At 45.2% G+C, this 19,342-nt stretch overlaps 1 protein-coding gene across 2 annotated transcripts in view; it reads right to left on the bottom strand.

The window, feature by feature from the left end:
- CCDC149 (coiled-coil domain containing 149) overlaps nt 1-19,342 on the bottom strand; it is a 101,986-nt gene that overhangs the window by 43,265 nt on the left and 39,379 nt on the right. For both annotated transcript variants that reach the window (XM_045771338.2, XM_045771337.2), the window contains exon 4: nt 7,194-7,301. In XM_045771338.2, coding sequence (XP_045627294.1) covers nt 7,194-7,301 — 108 coding nt within the window. The remainder of the gene's footprint in view (nt 1-7,193; nt 7,302-19,342) is intronic.

The raw sequence follows: 19,342 nt of genomic DNA, 5'->3' as shown, positions 1-19,342 counted from the left end.
AATGGCAGGGCTGGGAGGTCCACCCTGGCAGTCCTGGGTCCTGGAGTTGATCCCTCGCTCCACAACAACTACGACAGCTACCGCGCACTGTTCCCCCAGTGAAGCGTGTTCTGTGTCAAGAGCTTTGCATAACTTTTCACAGTTAATTCTCATAAAAGGTGCACTGGCCTCCCTTCCATGCCTTTATCATCCCAAGCTTGTCCCTGCCTCAGGGCTGTGCACCTTATCCTTAGGTTACCTGACCACCTCCTGCCACACGCCCTTCAGGTTTCTCGGCAAAGGGGATGTGAGCAGATGTGCCTTTCCCGACCACGCAATATAAATAACGTCCCCATTCTGCCCTGGCTGCACCCCATAGTGCTCTAAGACATGTTTCCACTTAGCGTTAGACACCCTCTGATATATCGTACTGTATTTCATACAACAGAAAACTCCAGGGGCACCTGGGTGGCTCAGTCAGTTGAGCGTCTGACTCTCATCCTCAGCTCAGGTCATGATCTTGGACTTGTGGGATCGAGCCCCGCACCAGGCTCTATGCTCAGCATGGAGTCTGCTTGGGATTCTCTCTCTCCTTCTCCCTCTGCCCCTCCCCCTGCTCACACTCTCCAGCTTTTTCTAAAATAAATAAGCAAAATCTTAAACAAAAAAACTCCATCAACTTTAAGACCCACTATTACATACTTCTAAAAAGAATAAAAATTGTCCATCATAGCAACACGATACCACTGACTATATATCAGAGATGTTCAGATGTGAAAATCTACATCTCAGAATCTATGAAATAGAATATATTTATTTGTTTAGTTGATTTCTGTTCATCTATCCCTACTAGAATGGAATCCCCATGAAATCAGGGACTCACTGTTGACTGCCCAATCCATAGAGCATATAGTTGGGTCTTCAATAAAGCTCTGTTGAAATGATTTGCACTGAACCATGAACTATAAGGCAAATACTCCTGTTATGTCCATTGTACCAAAGAGAACAACTGTGCACAGAGAAGTTAAGCAACTGGCCCAAGACCACACAGTTAGGGAGCCCCTGAATTACCTTCAGCCAATTCAGTACACATTAACCTCAGAGCCACAGTCTTTATAGGGCCCCACCAAGCAGATGGAAGGTGCTTCAGTGTCTCTGTACTTGAGTGTGATTGGGATATGGTGTGCTGTAAAAGGAGTTTTGGGCAGCTATCTCTCAGAACCAGTTCTCTATGAATCACTAAACTCTACTCTGAAACTCAATGTATGTTAATTAAATTGATTTTAAATTTTAAAAAAAGAGTAAATATTACTTAAGAAAACAAAAAACTAAAAAGTAAGTACAATGCCTGGTCTATGGGATGAATGTCCAAAACCACTGGTCTCATGGGCCACCCAAGCTATGCGCTCATAGAGGGCGGGACAGGCTCCAATATGGTCTCTGAGACCCAATGTGTCTAATTCACCTGACAGTAAAACACTAGGGAATACTGAACCAGTCTGGCTGCTTGCTGAACTAACTGAGCGTTGTCTATAGTCCATAATCAACACCCCAGTCAGAACAAGATACGCTGGGGCTGGAGCAGGCGACGGGCCCTTATCACTCATTTTAATTCTTTGTAATTAATTTCTAGAATGCCCCAAGGTAAGCGCTTTTCATTAGAGCGCTCTCTTCCTTTGGGTTTCCTACAGAGGACATCTCTCTGTTCCTTTGAAGCATAAAGAGGAACGGTTTACAAAGAGCTTTCTGATACCTCATCCTGGACCATTACAAACAGCCACAGCTGGGCACTCTTTCTTAAAAAAAAAAGAATAATTAGTCACCTGCATACTCATTGGTCTGTCTTTATGGGCTCGCAGCTTTGACTTAATTGGTTTCCTCTCCGAATCCATCCAAAAGTCCCACGTCAATAGAGGTATGTTCACAGAAGGGCTCTATCATTTTATGGTGCCAACGCCAGATAAAACAGAGGTGCTTAAAGACCATCAGCTGGTGTAACATAAAGCTCATTATTAAGGGCAAAACCCCGTGTTTATGCAACATCACACACAGCTACATTTAAATTGGCCAGCGGGGGCCCAGGAAATGCGGATGCAGGACACTGGGAGGAGCCGCTGTCCACCTGAGCTTCCTTGCTTTCGAATACCTGGTGTTGCATTATTGTCCTTCTGCAATAAAGTGCCATAATCTGTCACATGAAGAAGAACAAAAGCGAACGGACAAGAAAACCAAGTTCTGGCTGTCTCAATGGAACATGGGTTCCTGTTCCTGGCATCCTCTATTAGGTGCTTATTCTACAAGGGGCATGCAAAGTGCAAGGAAGCTTCCAGGAGCTCTGTACCAAGCAAGCATGCTTGGTGCTGGTGAAGTCTCGGGGGGGGGGGGGGTTATAAGGAGTGCTGAGTTTGGGGGATCCATCTTCCAGAGGCCAGGTTTCTCACCACAATTTCTGTCTCTAGTGGGAGGCACATACCCAGTTCACTGGAAAACAGTTGATCAACAGGAAGGAAGACTGAGTTTCCTGGTAGGATACTTGCACAAGAGAATTCTAAGCCAATCTGGCCCCAGGTCATGCTAAGATACGAGCAACACTTACCCTTCATGGAACACTTACTGGGTGCCAGGCATTATGCTACACCCTTTACAAACACTGAGTATTGCACAAACACACACCCCATTGTTAAATCTCCTTGTTCCGCTTTCTTTTCTTCCCAGCACTAACCACTGTCTGATGATCTTATGTATTTTATTTTCTTACTGTATGTCTCCCCAGCTAGAATATTAGCTCTATGAGAATGGGAACCTGTCTTTCTTATTCCTTGGTGTATCCACAGCTCCTGGAACATTAAGCACTATGTAGCAAGTCCCCAGTTTTGTGTGGATGAATAAATGATAAAACCTGACAACAATTCTATGTGAGGTATGATTGCTCCCATTTTCCAGATGAGGAAGTGGAGGCCTGGAGAGAAAACTGACTTGCTCAAGGCCATAAAACAACCACTGGTAGAGCTAGACTAAAAATCTGGGTCTAACAATTTCCAAAGTTGGACCTCTTGGACTATATTTCTCTATACCACTTGACATTGGCAAGGCTGGAGCTGGCCTTTCCTGGAGTGCCAATCTTTCCAGCTCCCAGCTCCGTGCCTTCACATTGGTGCCCTCATGATTTGTTATGGAAATCAGCAAAGCACTATCAGCCAGCCTTCCTCTTTCTTTAGCCAGCCTTCCTCTTTCGGAGAGCTGGTCTACCAGCTCAACTCTGGCTATCTGATCCAAGCGTGTTCTGCTAGTTTTGTTGATTGACTCTTACTAATCCTTAAATTCTCAGGGAACCCCTTCTTTCTCCTGGTCCTCTTTCCCAAAATCCACTCTTTTAATGCCCAGAAAAGGAGCAGGCAATCCTCTAGGGCAGGAAGGAAAGCTGTACTTCTCTTAGCGGGCTCTTTTTAAACTTGAGGCCCCACGTTGTCTGGTCTTTCCCTATAACTGGTCCTTATTCCTCATAGACTGACACCCTGAGAGCCCAAGGCAATCTACCACCCATGAAAAGCTTTTCCCAGGGTGATTTGTGGAGATATGAGTCCTCCCTTTCCCATGTGCCTCCTCTCTCCTCATTAACCTTTCAGAACTATAATTATCAAGGAAATGGAGGGTGCCTGGTAAGTTTCCCTTCTCATGCCTCTCTTCTAGCTTGGACTGGGGGTTTGTGTCTACCCAAGAACTCCGAGAAATTCTTGGGCACAGTTCAAAGAGATGGCAGGTGGTGTTTGATCATGAGACCCCCACCCTATCACAGAAAACCCCCCAACCTCCCAACCCCATGGGAGGGCTAAGCTGCTTGCAAGCCAAGGTGGCAACAAATCTTTCAAGAGGCTGTTTGAAAATGCTTTATGGCACATAGGGTTACAAGGCTCTAGCTGAACAAATGGAAAAATTAGTCTACCTTAAAATATCCAAGGCAAGTAATTTCCTATCACCTTGTTTCTTAAATGTACTTAACATCTAGAATCTGGGCTTCCCAAAATATGGATAAGGGTCATCAGTTAAAATGGCAACTTGGAGATAAAAATCTTCTGCTTTAACAGTCGCTCATAAAATGATGCCATCGGCTCTTCTGTTTGGAATTGGGGGGAGGGTAGTCAGGAGTCCAACAACAGCAGTTACTAAGTGTTCTTGAATTTCACAGGCTTGAGGCAGCCTCTGAGCAGGGCTTTTACCCTGAGTCCAGCAAGGCTCAGCCTCAGACACTCTGCTCTCTCCACCAAGGGCTTCTCAAGGTCTCATACCTGGGGTTGGCTTTGGTTTTGCTTTTTCTTGGATGAAAGTTTGCTTTTCTAGCTCCTTTCTCCAAATTTCGAAACTACTTCTCGGCCCGTGAATGGAGTTCCTGATGACGACCGCACCTTGTTTTCTCAGTCTGCTTATTTTTTTGTATTCTTTGCCCTTTTTGTTCTCCTCTTCCTCTTTCTTGAACCTTTTTGCTCTTCTTTTCCTTCTCTTCATTCACTCAGTTTATTCATTCACTCATTTATTCCATTCCATTCCTTCAAGAAAGATTTATTAAGTAATGTTTATGTACCAGGAACTAAGAGTGCTAATTCCTAGCAATAAAGTAGTACACCAGTCAGGAATTCTGCCCACAAAGAGCTTACTCTTGGGGACGAGGGTGCCATATAAGTTTAAGCAGAGGGAAAGACCAGAGCACTGTGGGCATGCACAGGACCTGCCCCTAAGGTTGAAGAGGCTACATTTGACCTAAGACCTGAAAGATGAGCAGGAGTTGGAGAGGGAAGGAAAGGCGAGGAGTGTCCCAGACAGAGCTAACAGCAGGTGCAAAGGCCCTGAGGCACAAGGCAGTATAGCTCAGCAAAGGGGCTGAAATTAGTGCTGCTGTGCTGAAGCATGAGGTGACTAGTGGCAAGAGACGTGGCTGGAGAAATCAGTAAGGGGCCAGATACTGGAGGGCCTAGCCCACCATGGCAAGTATGTTGAACTGGATTTGGAAGGTGATAGAAAGGTTGGAGTAGCGAGAGACATAATGAATAAAAAAAAAAAAAAAAAAAAATGAAGGGTTAACCCATTCTTCACCAAACACCAAGGAACAGGGGCCTCTGAGTTTCCCAAGATGCCTGGTGTCATTATCAAATGAGTAATCTGGCCCTAATGTTGAAGGCCGGGGGTGGGGGTTGGGGGAGGGTGGCTATGACTCACAGGGATCTGAAAATAAATCAGCCCTGTAACTATAGATGCAAATGAGAATAAATGGATTCTCTGGGGCTCACTGCAGTTCGGTTTTTTTGAAGAGGAGAGGCTGGATACTGAGATACGGGGTCTGTTGAACATTGTAACATCTTCCCCGTACCTTTTGGCGGGCGAATTACTTCACAGACCATGAATATGAGTCACTAAATTCTAAACCTTGGGCAAGAAAACAAAGTTTGATAAATGTGTCCAGCTACTGGAATAAAGACCCAGAGCACAAACAAATCAAGTTCAGACTGTGCCAACACACAAGGAGCCCCAGACCTGTGCTTAGTGTGACATGCGCATACACATACACACACTCAGTCCTGCACACACTCACACATGCATACACACTCACTCACATACACACATGCCCTCCCTTTCTTTCCTTGAAATATCAGTTGCAAAGGTCGAGTCCTAATAAACCCCATGTCTAAAAGGTGACAAAATTAAAAGCGACCAAAAGATGAGGTAGAAGTATATTTCGGAAAGTTAGGGAGGGGTAGCTCATTTAAGAGGAAGAAAAAAAGACATAAGCAAAGAAAAATCAGTCAATCAAGAACCATGAATCCAAAAATCATATCTTCTTCAAAATGTTCTAACATTCTGTGGATTTATTATATCTCCAAAATTACTGTAGTATTTTGTGAGTTTAAAGGAAACTACTACACACATCTCATTGTATTCTTCATTGTATTCTCTAGAAAACCTTGAGGAAGTGACTAAGAAGGTCTGGCCTTTAATTATGGACCGAACACCTAGGTTACAGAATTTAAATCCTTGTAATGGTGCATAAAACCACACCAAACGCCTGATTAGCTTGTCCAGTGTTAATTAGAACCGTTCTTAGGCATTCTGTCCTACCCCCTACTTCATGACCCAGAATAGTCAAAGTCAAGCCTAATTTTTCAAATATATGTTAAATGCGAGAGGTTTAAAAAAAATGTAAAGGCAGATTAAGTGGAGAAGAAGCTATGTAGGAAGACCTTCCAGTTGGTCCTTAGACTGAGCCTCAAATCAGCAGTAGCAGAAAATCCTTTCTGATCTTTTGTTATGGATAACCCAGACTCTGGTGTGCATTTTTTTACGAGCCAGCAGCTTTCAAAATGGCGCCTTCCAATAACCGACAACTCCCAGAAACAGTGAACGCCATCAACATTCGTCAAGAAAATGTGGTAACATTTCAAAGACGTTTCCCAAGAAAGGACCTCCTCCCTGCCATGGAGTTTTCTTGAGTCAAACTCCAATGGCCATCTCTGTCAGGAAAGCTGCCTCTGGCGAGGAGTTGAAAATGAATCTATTGTGGCAAAACAGAAAATTTTGGGGGGTGGGGGGACAGAATTAAACTTCGATAGTTTTTCTTCCTTTTCTCAACTGTACTTGTGTTCATAGCTTCCGCTGGGAGAGAGAGAGCACACATTTAGTTTGGAGTTTATGAGTTCATATTTTATAATTAACGTTGCCAACAGGGGAGTTTGATTAATACCACGCAGTGGATTTTGAGCAATGTTCCATACAAATTGCCAAATTTAGCAATAAAATAAATTGGTTATGTGAACATAATTAGTAGGATGACTACTTAAAATTCAAAACTGAATGTGAATAATTCCAAATCATCTGAGCCACAGATCCATTATTTGTAGAGAAGGGGGAAAGTATAGCATTTTGGGTTTTATTTTGCCCTCAACCGCAATGTTATTCACCACCAAGCTGAACATAATGAAACTTCCACGATGGGTTGTGGCAATATTTTAGCGCAACCCAGGAACACGCACATAGGCGTGCGCACACACACAAAGGGAATGTCATAAAGATAAGAAATGCTAAACTGTGAATTTTCACTGCAAATGTAAAAATCTATAACAAATTTTTCAGCAAATGCGGCATTACATTTTTCTGATGTGCTATCCATAAACCTCTAAGCACACAATTACACAACAGAGCTTTTTCCCTTTAAATAGTCGCAGTACCTTATTGTCGCCCTGGACTTCTGCAAGCCTTTGCTGAAGTTCTTTAATTTCTTCTCCCAGATGTTTATTTCGGTCCTGAGAATCTCTCAGTAGTTGTGCAAGATTAGCCTGGAAATGTCAACACATTATGGAATACAATCAGAAACGCAGGAGTGGATAAACGTGGGGCTTTGTTCGGCTTACCGAGGCTGGCGTCCAGGCCGAGCGGAGCCACGCAAAGCCCATTAGATAAATGCATACACGAGCGCAGCAAGTGTGCAAATCACACCACGACAACTGCACGGAGGGGAGCAGTGTTGGCTGTGAACCTCAGCATGGGGATGTTCTTTGTTTCCAGGAGGGCTCACGGACAAGTAATGGAGGAATCAGTCATATTCGACTTTTTGCAAAAAAATGTTAAGAGCTCCGCAGTGAAAATCTTGCAAGTGGATATAAGAGTTCAATTCTAAAATTTGAGCCAACAGTACAGGAAAAAGCTTCATTTCCTTGTTTAAACAGTTTTCTTCCCTTTCAAATAGAACTGGTTTAGTGAGCTTTTCTTTGCTACCTCAAAGCCCATTATATTGATCACAAGATGAGGCAGCCAGAGAAGGAACGAGGAATGAGCAACCACTTCAGAAATCGGGGTCCAGAGGTAATCCAACAGTCTCCTGGGTCCCTCAGTACCAGGACCATTCACCTGCCGGTCCTGGCTTCATGACGTCATCCGTTCCGTAGGGTAGGACTCCTGCTCAGACCCAGATCCCTCTGACCCGTGTGGACCAGCCTCCCCCTCTCAAGCCAGCTGCCCCTCATCGCATCACTGCCCCCCGTTCCCAGAGCACGTGAGCACCTCTTACCATGTTCCCACCCCTTTCCCAGGTGCCCTGAGCCTGGAAATGCAGCCACGTGGCTGCTTGTCATCCAGCACTGTCTGTATTTTGGTAGCTGCAACTTGCTCTGGTTCGCGCCTTGCTTCCTGCATTCGTATCTAACCTCAGCAAGAAGACTGTGAGCTACGGAAAGGCAGAGATTCCGTTCTCTCCTTCCTCAGCACCCGTGTCTGTTGCTTCAAGAAGGGCTCGTGTTCCAGCAAATGTTTTAAAGACTCATGAGAATAAATGAATGAAAGAAGGAGGGAGAGAAATAAGCAAGCAATGAGAATATGGCCTTTGGGGAATCATTCAGAAATAGTTGTACAGGGGATTTTTAAGATCATCTTGAAGATTCCCTTCATGTTATAGCTGAAGAAACCCAAATCCAGAGGCATTAGGGGACTGGTATAAGTGCAGTGGTCAAAACTCCAAAGACCTCAAGGCTAATAGTTTTGGGGGCACTCCTGGCTGGCTCAGTGGGTACATTTGACTCTTGATCTCAGGGTCATGGGTTCAAGCCCCACATTGGGTGTGGAGCCTACCTGAAAAAAAATAATTTTTTAAATGCTAATATTTTGGGGAATACTCAATTATGTCAGGTACTAAAAAAAGAACGAAGGTGAAAGAATAAAGAAGTTCAGCCTTGGCTTGGCTCCTCCCTGACCGGCACTCTATCTCATCTCCCACGTCCCATCCGTTGGGGTATCAGGTTGTCTCTACCCTCAGGTTCCTCCCTACTCCAGGTCAGCTCCCCCCAGGTTTACTGCCTCGTTGTTCCCCAAGCATACCAGGTATGCTCCCATCCCAGTGCATTGTTCTATGCTCTCTCATGGGAATGCTCTCCCTCCAGAATACCTCCTGGCTCCCTCCCCCTCTCACCTTCTTCAGGCCTTTGTGCAAAAGCCACAGTCTCAACAGGGCCCACCTGGACCACTCGAGCTAACACGGCAACCTGCTCTCCTCCACCCTAATCTTCCAAGCCCCTTCCTCTACATTATTTTTTTCTTTTGTAGCCCATGCCACCTTTTAAAATACCATGTAATTTATTTCATGGCCTACTACTTACTACTTATTTCCTGCCTCACTCTCCCTACAGAAATAGAAGTGCCATGAAGGGCAAGGAACTTTGTTCTCTCTATGGATCTACCCCAAGCATCTAGTAGACGCTCCGTAACTATTTTCTAAATGAGAGACAATAGGCTGAGTCTGGAGGTTGTGGTCTCAGCCTAGGGAAGAATATGGAATAGTAACAATAGGTACCAACACCAAAGCCAGTGCTGGGTACAGAGTCTTGACTCATCCCCACTGGCTGGATTTAACCAAGCCCTGTATTACTCAACAATGTGATCCCATTTGCAACCTCATATGTGCACAATTCATATTTTAGAATAGTTGTACTCTGATTTTCTCAGATTTCCATTCTTATCAGATAAAATTTGGTGAAGGACGTGGCAAATTAGTTCCCATCTTACACTTACAAAAGCAAAAAAACCCAAGAGACACTGTGACCCACTGACTATTTTCAGAAATTTTTGGAAATCAGATCAACTAAGCTGAATCCCAGCTCTGCCACTTACAGGCTGGGTGACCGTGGGTGAATTCCGCAACCTCCCGAGTTTCCCCATTCATAAATGTCGCTCACCACACGTACCTCCTGTGGTGATGGGATGCCTAAACTGAATACCACTGGACACATCCCACAGTGCTTGGTATACAGTAGGTGACAGTTAAAGGGTCGGTTAGCTCCTCTTGATTGTGTCCTTCCAGTGGCCCCAACTCAGCCAGTCAGTGAACAGTTGGGTAGACGCGGCTGAATGCCTCCTTGGACACAACTGGCTCTTCTGGGATCCTGCCCCTTCACTGTTTCTTATTTATCCATTTGCTTTACAACAAAGATTTATTGAGCACCTACCATGTGCTAGGCACTGTTTTTAGAGTCTGGATACAGCAGTGAGCAATACAGACAAAACACCTTGCCCTTGTAACTCACATCTGAATAGATGATATTACATTAGTTACTTTATGCTGCTATAAAATACAGAATGACCCAGTGCTTGGATGATGAGTACTATGGAGAAAAATAAAATGGGCAAAGGGAACAGAATGTGCCCGAGGAAAGGACCACGTTTAAACCAAGACTTAAAAAAGCAGAGAGAGCTGGCGTGAGCCCTGTGCATGGGAGGGGGGTAACGTTCCAGCTAGGGGAAAAGGCACCTTGCTCCCTCTCTTATCAAATCACACGATTTCCATTTTGGAGAGCAGTTCAAGGCCACAAGAGCAGGCCGACCTCAGGGACCGCAGTGCAGTGATGATTCAACCCTTGTCTTCCCTTTCCTGGTTCCTCCCCTCCATCTGCAGCTCTCCTTCCTCAGCCCATGGCAGCACAAGTGGGCTGCCTCTGCCTTCCCGCCACGGAACCCCAGACCATTTCCCAGACATTAGCTCAGCAAGCATAATCGCTCCCTCACAGACCGGAGAGACCGGCCCCAAAGAGGGGAGGGGAAGCAGTATCTCAGCACCCCCTCTGCAGGAGACACAGCAAAATTCACCTTCACGGGACCTGCCTCTTCCTAACCAGCGGAAGGAGCGCTCAGAAACAAATGCTTCTGAGAGTGACAGGGAAGGGGATCAAGAGGACACTTACCATGACGAGCAATGAGTAATGCATAGTTGTGGAATCACACCTGAGCCTAATATAACACTGCATGTGAACTATACCAGAATTAAATTAAAATAAAATTTAAAAAAGAGTACCAGTGGAAACTTAATAAAAGACACCCCAAAAAGTATCTGCAATACCTTTAATCTTTCCTTTTTTTAAAATAGATTTTATTTATTTATTTGAAAGAAAGAGTGAGCGACAGAGAGAACACAAACGGGAGAGAAAGAGGTAGACGCAGGCTCCCTGCTGAGCTGGGAGTCCAACGTGGGGCTCGATCCCAGGACCCTGGGATCATGAGCTGAGCCGAAGGCAGATGCTTAACCAACTGAGCCACCCGGGCCCCAATCTTTCCTCTTTGAATCAACAGTGGCTTGAGCCCCTCAGGTAGCGGGAAGACCCTGATGTCCACTCGCCAGCCTCAAGCAGTTGCTGAACGAGTACAACTTGATCTGTCAGTGGGGAAGGGCTGGTTCTCTACCTCCAACCCGGCACAGAGCAGAACTTTTATAAAATACAATGAAAATCAATTACTAGAAAAATGAACTTGGGCGCCTGGGTGGCTCAGTCAGTCAAGCGTCCGCCTTTGGCTCGGGTCATGATCTCAGGGTTGTGGAATCAAGTCCCACGTTGGGCTCCCTGCTCAGCAAGGAGTCTGCTTCTCCTTCTCACTCTCCTCTGTGTTCTGTCTCTTTCTTTCTCAGTAAATAAATAAAATCTTTAAAAAGATGAATTTAAAGTGACATCAGGATAAAACCCCCAAGTGTTTGGTACATTCAACAGACATAAAATCATGCTGTCAAACTGCCATAGAAGTTTCCAAACACTTCCTCAGTTTCTATGTTTATCATGGACCAGAAGCAAGCAGCCTACCTCCAGGCATGGTCCTTGGGCCTCACTTTGAAAAGCACCGAGCTCCTCGACAGAGCTCCCAGGTATTTGGCTATTAGTGCAGGGCAGGCATCCGGTATACACATCAAAGGTTCCAGTGCGATGCGAAGCAGAGGAAAGGGCTGCTTCAGGAAACAACATTTACTACGGAGCCAACGATGGGACTGCCAACCATTATCTACCCTGCAGCCGGCTGGAAAGAATTCTACCAAAATAAAGCCAGGCATTTCTATAGTAGCCGCAGAATGGCGGTCAATTAGGAGCACAGAGCCTCCATGCTGGGTTCTAGTAAATCTACCCCTGTTTTGAAACTGACCCTCCCGGTAGGGTAGGGTGGGGGAGGCACCCCGCTTCAAAGCTGGGGACTGTAATTTCACATTTCCCAGGCTGGGTTACTTGTCAACACACATTTCTTTTCTATTCAGTCTTTTCAGTCCTTCCGCCTCCTCAACTCCAAAACAATAACTTTGGGAACTGGAAAATGACTGCTCTGATAGGGTACCTAATTCCTTGACATATACCTTAAGGACGAAAAAAAAAAGAAAAAGAAAAGAAAAGAAAAGTAGTCCATTTGAAAGCACTCAAAATAGAGGAGAAAAGTTCACACGATTCTTTTGACCAAAAATAACACCCGTGACTCACACGCGCTCCCTCTAACAATCCATCAAGCGAACACGTGGCGCCTGCTTATAATTTATCAGCTATGCACAGCGTTTTGTCTCCATGTTATTGAGAAGGACTCTGTGACCATCGGTGGGCAATAGCGGCACTATGTACAGGAAATGTCAAAGAAAAAGTGGCAGACCGCCTAAAGCTGGGAAGGCTTTCACAGGGAAGGAAAACCAAACTGAGAGATCATTTCGTCTAAATCTCTGGGGCAGGAGGTAGCATAAATAGCAAACCGTAAAAAGGTTTAAAAAGAAGCCCCTTTTAAATATTCAGATCTAGCCGGGGCCAACGTGAAAGGTTGACATTTTAGCTTTGGTAACAGGGGAATGAATACAGTGGCATATATCATAGGACCCGTATACCAAAGTGACTCTTTCTAGCTGGAAGTTGACTAACATTGTGATGGGGGAAGAGAGGCGAGCGAGATTGGATGAGAATGTAGCTGGGACACCCGAGGCGGAAAGGATTCAGACACACCTTCATCAAGGAACAATTCAACCCCCAATTACCAGCGATGTCTGCACAAGCGTGCTGCCAAGGCCAGCCCTTGGTGTGGGCGCCGTGACGCTCATGGCAATTCTCTCTGCACAGAGACGAAGGACACAAATCCTGACAGTTATTGTGAAAGCAGAGATCTGGAAGGTGAAAGAGCAATGTGGATCTCACCCCAACCTTTCCGCCTTTTGGGGGGCAGACATTCTCACTAAGGCAGATAGTCACGTGGGCCAAGGGAGCTATTCATCCAGCTTTCTTCGAGTCCCACTGCATCCTAGACTCTAGCTCTTGCCTCTACCACTGGGTTTCGATTCCTCTATAAGAGCCATAAAATATGTCGGAACAGTTTACATTCTAGATGCAGTACACTTTTAATACACTTATAAGAAGTGATGGCAGGGAGATTTAAAAAATAAACGATATATCACATTCGGCAATGACAACCACTGTTAAGGACTCTTGTTTTCAATGATCAAGTAATCAACATTGGCTCACAAGGAGGGGATTTCACGACCCTAGTTAGAGGAAACCACCCTGAATCCTTCAGATGGGGAGAAAAGGATCCACTATATACCATTTTTCTCCCAGAAGTAAGAAAAGTAAAGATGGATATGAAGGGGATCAGAATATGTGACTCCAAAATATTCCACTTTGCCATAAGGACATTTTGAGCCGAAGGCAATTGAGAATCAACAGATAACAGAGTTCCCTTACCTCCTCCCTATTTCTGCCTAAAAGCAGGGCATAAATTTCCCATTGTGAAGGTGACCTGCCCTCTTCCATACCAGGAAGAAAAAAGCAACCCATCACCAGAGAGCCACTCCGGGCACCCCAAGTAGTCTGCATAAACAAACCTTACTAAAATAGCCCTTAGCTCCCATTAATTTCCTTGTACATTTCCTAGTCACTTTCCCATAGCTGATTATCCCTTGAAGCCCAAACCCCTTTTCTTTTATTAAAATGGAATATAAGCCCCCGTGCCAACCACTTCTTTGAGTTTCCCTTCTTCTGTGAACTCCCATACACATAAAATAGCCATAAAATTGTACACTTTTCCTTCTGTCTTTTGTTCGTTAAATTTGCAGGCCCCCATGTAATGAACCTAAGAGTACAGGGTGAAGAAAACACAAAATAAAAGAAAGCGATGAAAAGTTCAAGATTAACCCTTCATCCCTGCACTAGCCCAGACACTGGGAAGAGCAGAAAAAGGGGCGGGCCACATGTTTCCACCTGAGTCCTTAAATAATTCAGACCCGCGACCAGGGGCCGGGGGCAACACTCCAGGGACAATCCCTCATGTCATCCTGAACCTCTATAATTTATTAGATACATATCATTGCAGTAACTGAGGCACAGAAAAGTTAGTCTACATCACAATGTAAAAATGATGTAGGCCAGAAAGTCCTGTAACTTACTTCTCAATTTGCTGACATATCAAAAGTGCGAATCAAAAGTGGGAAGGAAAAAAAAGTAAGAGAGAGAGAGACAGGTAAAACCTTGATGTACGCACTTCCTGAAGAAGAGTAAGGAAAAGAGACGGCGAGGGGGAAGAGACCGAGATCAGACTTAGAAACTATGCTGCTGGACAAGGTGTTAAGAAGTTGGATGCTGTGCAGAGACGCCTGGGTAGCTCAGTGGGTTAAGCATCTGCCTTTAGCTCAGGTCATGATCCCAGGGTCCTGGCCTGGGTTCGAGCGGGGAGTCTGCCTCTCCCTCTTCCTCTGCCCCTCCCACCTCTCATGCTCTCTCTCTCTCTCTCTCTCTCTCTTGCACTCACACTCTCTATCATGTGCGCTCTCCCTCTCTCTCAAATAAATAAATAAAATCTTAAAAAAAAAAATGCTGTAGACTCCCTAAAGAAGTACCTCAATAGGGCAAAGTACTAGATTAAGCAAGAATATGTTTTTAAAAATGTTTGATGAAACATCAAGTATCCTAGAGCAGTGTGATTGACAGCAAATTTAATTACAATTTCAACTCCACTGCTTTGGTCTACGGCGACTCCTGTGTTAATAGTAATAGACGAGACTTGCTTTGCTGAGCAAGGGCCCCCTATTCATAGCAAGTGCCACAGTGACAGTTTTCTTATTTACACAGAAACCACCACCCAGAGCTCATTCCATGCTTTTTTTTTTTTTTTTTTTGGCTGTGCAAGGAGCCCTCAGCAGCCTGCTCCCACCTCATAACCTCAAAACACAGGCTTGGAAGGAAAGCATTTCCAGGCCCACAGGCAAACGCTTGTCCACAGGTTTTGGGAGGTTGCTGTTGACAAGGATGTTTGCTTCATCTTGGCCATTACGTTTCTGCACCTGCCTCCTCTCAAGTTCTCTAGATTCCTCGAGCTTAAACATCCTCACCTATAAATTGGGGGGCGCTCCCGCCTTGCTCGCAAACTCCCTGCAAGGATCCACAGAGCTGATAGCAAGAGGCTCTAATGCTCAGAATGAAGTTACAGTTACTAAGACCTGGGAGGGGCTCCCGCAAGCTGCACCTGATCTCTTCCCAATCTCCCTGGTGGATCGGGAAAGTCGTACAGTTCGGAGTCATGAAACGAAACATCTCAAAGCACTTGAGATCTCTGAAGGAAACTTTAGGTTGTGAGCCTCAAACCCAGGATGCATGTACAAAGTTGCTCTGATTCGCAGTCACCGGGGAATGAAAGTAAGATTGACTAAGAAGACTTTTCTACCGAAGTAAAAGGCTCCCCCCCCAATCCCACAAAGGGCCACTCTACACTCTGATTTCTCCAGGCTCGGCATTCTGGCACATGTCACCATTGAAATAAGCTGTCACTCTTTAAGGGAAGAAAGCAAAGACTCCCTCTTAAACCAGCAGGAATACCTCCCGTGGTACGTCGGCTTGAAATCAAAACGGGAGAAGACAAAGATGCATTTGATTGTTTATTCAAGGAGGAGTCTGAATGGGGAGAATGTGCTGCTGTGACCCCAAGAGTCCCATCTTCTAAGAACATGAACCCAAGATAATTTAAATTCCCTTCGCTTCCTTTGGAGGAACTGCTTGTTTAACGAAAGAAAAATACTGAAAGGGTTGTCTGAGATCTTCTGGCGATCTCTCACTGCGGCGAAGAGGTGTATGCTTCTGCCTAGAGTATCAAGAAGATGTTTTCATTTCAATATCCCAGGAGAAGTGATTAGTGCATCGCTGTTGTCACGATTTCTTCACAGCTTCCTTAACGGATGATTTGCCATTGGAAATTGAGTTGTTTTAAAAGGGATTCTAAGTTCTAAAAGAAAGCCTCGACAACTATATTTCTAGAACTACCAACATGAAAGTTCTGGTCTGTCCTCTGAGGAGGAGACAAAAGAGGCAGGAAGATATTTATGACCAGACCCTTGGTTGCCATGGGAAAGAACACTGGCTTCACCAGGTAAAGATTCCGAGCTGTTTCTGGTTCTCCACCACTTCTAAGCCCTACAAAGCCCTTCGTCTCTGGACTTCCAAAATGGGTTAGGTTAAATGTAGACTATGCTTCCTCCCCACTCGGTCCAAGAGTCAAATATAGAACAAAAAAACCTGAATGAGAACACAGAAGTATAAGCTAGCAGATCTGGATTTTAGTGCTGCTCTATGAACTGGCTGTGTGACCTTGGACAAGTCACGGGAAAAACAGAAACTAGCCAACATTCACTGAGCACTCAGCAAGTACCAGGCGATGAGCACAATGACCATTATACCGATTCCTCAGAGGAGCTTTGAGTACGTCTCATTTTTACGTTGACTCTGGAGAGGAGGAATGTGAATCTAAGAAAGGGTAAGCAGCTTGCCCGAGATCACCCACTGACAAGCGGAAGGGTTAAATTCACATCGGGTCTATTGGACGCCAGAACCCAGGCTCTTACCACCTGCTGTGAGCCACGAGGCTGCCTTGCGACTCTGTGGAAGCCCTAACTTGCCAGTGTGACTTCAGAAGACAGTTGGGAGATCACGTTTGTACACCCGTGCATGCATACATGGTCTCTGAGAAACACAAAACCCTACCAAGGCTGAGGGTGTGCTATTGCTTCTACCTACATTTCAGAAGAAGCCTCAGATACATTTGTGGTCACCTCAAGCTGCTATGACAAAATACCATAGTCTGGGGGCGGGGGGCTTATAAACCACAGAAGATGATTTTTCAGAGTTCTACAGGCTGACAATCTGAAAGCAGGGTGTCAGTGCGGTCAGGCTCCGGTGAGAGCCCTCTTTGGTAGTGACTCCTTGGGGCATCCTCAGGGGGCAGAGAGCAGAGCAGAGAAAGCAAGCTCTCTCGTGACTTCTGGAAGGGCACTAATCCCACTCATGATAGCTCCACTTTCATGACCTCTTATCCTAACCATTTTTCAGAGGCCCTATCTTCTAATACCATCACACTGGGGAGCAGAGTTTCAATATATGAATGTTGGGGGGACACAAACATCCCACCCAAAACACTGATCACAGCAATGTCTCCCTCTGAGTTGAGACATGAGCAGGGGAAGAGTGAAGTAGAGGCCATAGAAATTCCTCCTTCACAGTCAAGAAACAAGGCTGATGGGCAATGAGATGGCTTCGTGTGGCATCTTCTCCTTTTCCAGTATGTGGATCTTTGACCTCCATGTTCCATCTGTTAACCTGACAGCTGGTTTTTGTTCCAGTGCCTTCTGCCTAAATAAAGTGTACTTGCTTTGCAGCTGGAGGGGTCAATACTTTAACCACTGTCTTTTTTTTTTTTTTTAAGGATTTTTAAATTTATTTGACAGAGACACAGCAAGAGAGGGAACACAAGCAGGGGGAGTGGGAGAGGGAGAAGCAGGCTTCCCACCAAGCAGGGAGCCGATGTGGGGCTCAATCCCAGGACCCCGGGATCACAACCTGAGCCGAAGGCAGACGCTTAACAACTGAGCCACCCAGGCGCCCCATTACCCACTGTCTTGCCTTTGGGATAAACATGTAATATAATATAGGAGACACTAGGTCAGAGTGCATGCTTCTACACCCACTTCCTGCTAGATGAAAAAGTGAGGAAAATCATGGTACCTCTCCCTTCCAGGCCTGTCACATGTGTGCAAAGCTGTCTGCTTCCAGCTAAATGCAAAGACTCATTGCAACCAGTACCTAAACACTTCTTGGTGCATTTTCTTCCCCACACCGAGCTCATGAAGAAGGCACCTTAACAACCACTCCCCCAAAACCAGTCACATGCTTCCATAAATTAACTAAAGGAAAATAAAATTTATTTATTTATTTATTTTAAAGATTTTATTTATTTATCTGACAGAGAGAGAGAGAGCCAGCGAGAGAGGGAACACAAGCAGGGGAAGTGGGAGAGGAAAAAGCAGGCTCCCAGCAGAGAAGCCTGATGTGGGGCTCGATCCCAGAACGCTGGGATCACACCCTGAGCCAAAGGCAGACACTTAACGACTGAGCCACCCAGGCACCCCAAGAAAAATAAAATTTAAAAAACATATTTTGAATGGGTAAAATTGTTCATTTTTCCAAATCCTGGAACTATTTTCCATCACTATTTTTGAAGACATCTCTTCCATTACTAAGCCAGAATTCTCTCCCTTGCTTTGGGCTGTATTTTTCTCTCCATGCCACCAAAGGCCATTAACATCCAATATATTTTAATTATTTTGTTTACTGTTTGTTCATAGCATGTCTACTAGAATTAAGGTGACTATGTTATTTATCATCTAAACCAAGGGGTTTTGCAGGGTAAAAAGGAGCGCTAATACAAATTATGCCAGGACAAAACAGAAACATTCCCGGGGAAACAAGGGTGTTGTCATCCCAACTACAATGCGAGTTCCACAAGCTTGGGGATTTGGGTCTGACTTTTCTCACACCCGTGTCCCTACTGTCTAAATTAGCACAAGACACCCATTAGGTGCTCCATAAATAGGGACTGAGTCATGGTGGCTCTGAGCATGAGCTCTGAGCGGACAGCGGGGGTTCAAACTCTGGCTCCAACACCCATGAATTACATCATTCCCCTGCGGTAATTTCCTTGACCACCATATGCTTCAATTTCCTCATCTGTCAGATGGCGACACTAATGACAGCACCCACCTCGTACGGCTGGCTGTGTGAGAGACAGAGTCAACACACTAATATACAACTGATTAAAAAGAAATTTTTAAGGGGGATGAGGAGGAGAAGAAAAGGATGATAAATACTTATTGGTGCTCATGCTTTGCCAGGTACCGTGGGGAGGGCTCTGCTGGTACCACTATGTGGTGGGTTCCATACTTATTCCCATTTTATGGATAAGACTGCAGAGACTCAGACACCCAAAGGAACCTTCCCAATGCCAGACAATTAGTTTCCTGGGTGTCACTGCTGGCTTCCTCACAGCCCTTCTATCCTAGGTGATTAACTGAAGCCAATCAACACATGGCACTCTCCTGGGGAACGTTAGCAGACCAGGAACGGGAGCATGTCCTACACTAGCCCAATTAGACTGGAGAGAAACACTTCCATTCCATAGCTGGGTTTTTTGCCTCTCCTGCTTAGGGGAACCAGCCTTAGAAGAAAGTGAAGTTCTTTCTTCTAAGCAAAGAAGAAGAGAAAGTTCAAGAGTTCTCCTTCTCTTCAAGAGA

Source organism: Ursus americanus, chromosome 8, assembly GCF_024610735.1.
Source record: "Ursus americanus isolate L20-20 chromosome 8, mUrsAme1.1.p, whole genome shotgun sequence".
NCBI lineage: Eukaryota > Metazoa > Chordata > Mammalia > Carnivora > Ursidae > Ursus > Ursus americanus.
The sequence above is the reverse complement of the archived record's forward strand: the minus strand, read 5'-3'. Positions and strand labels throughout refer to the sequence as shown.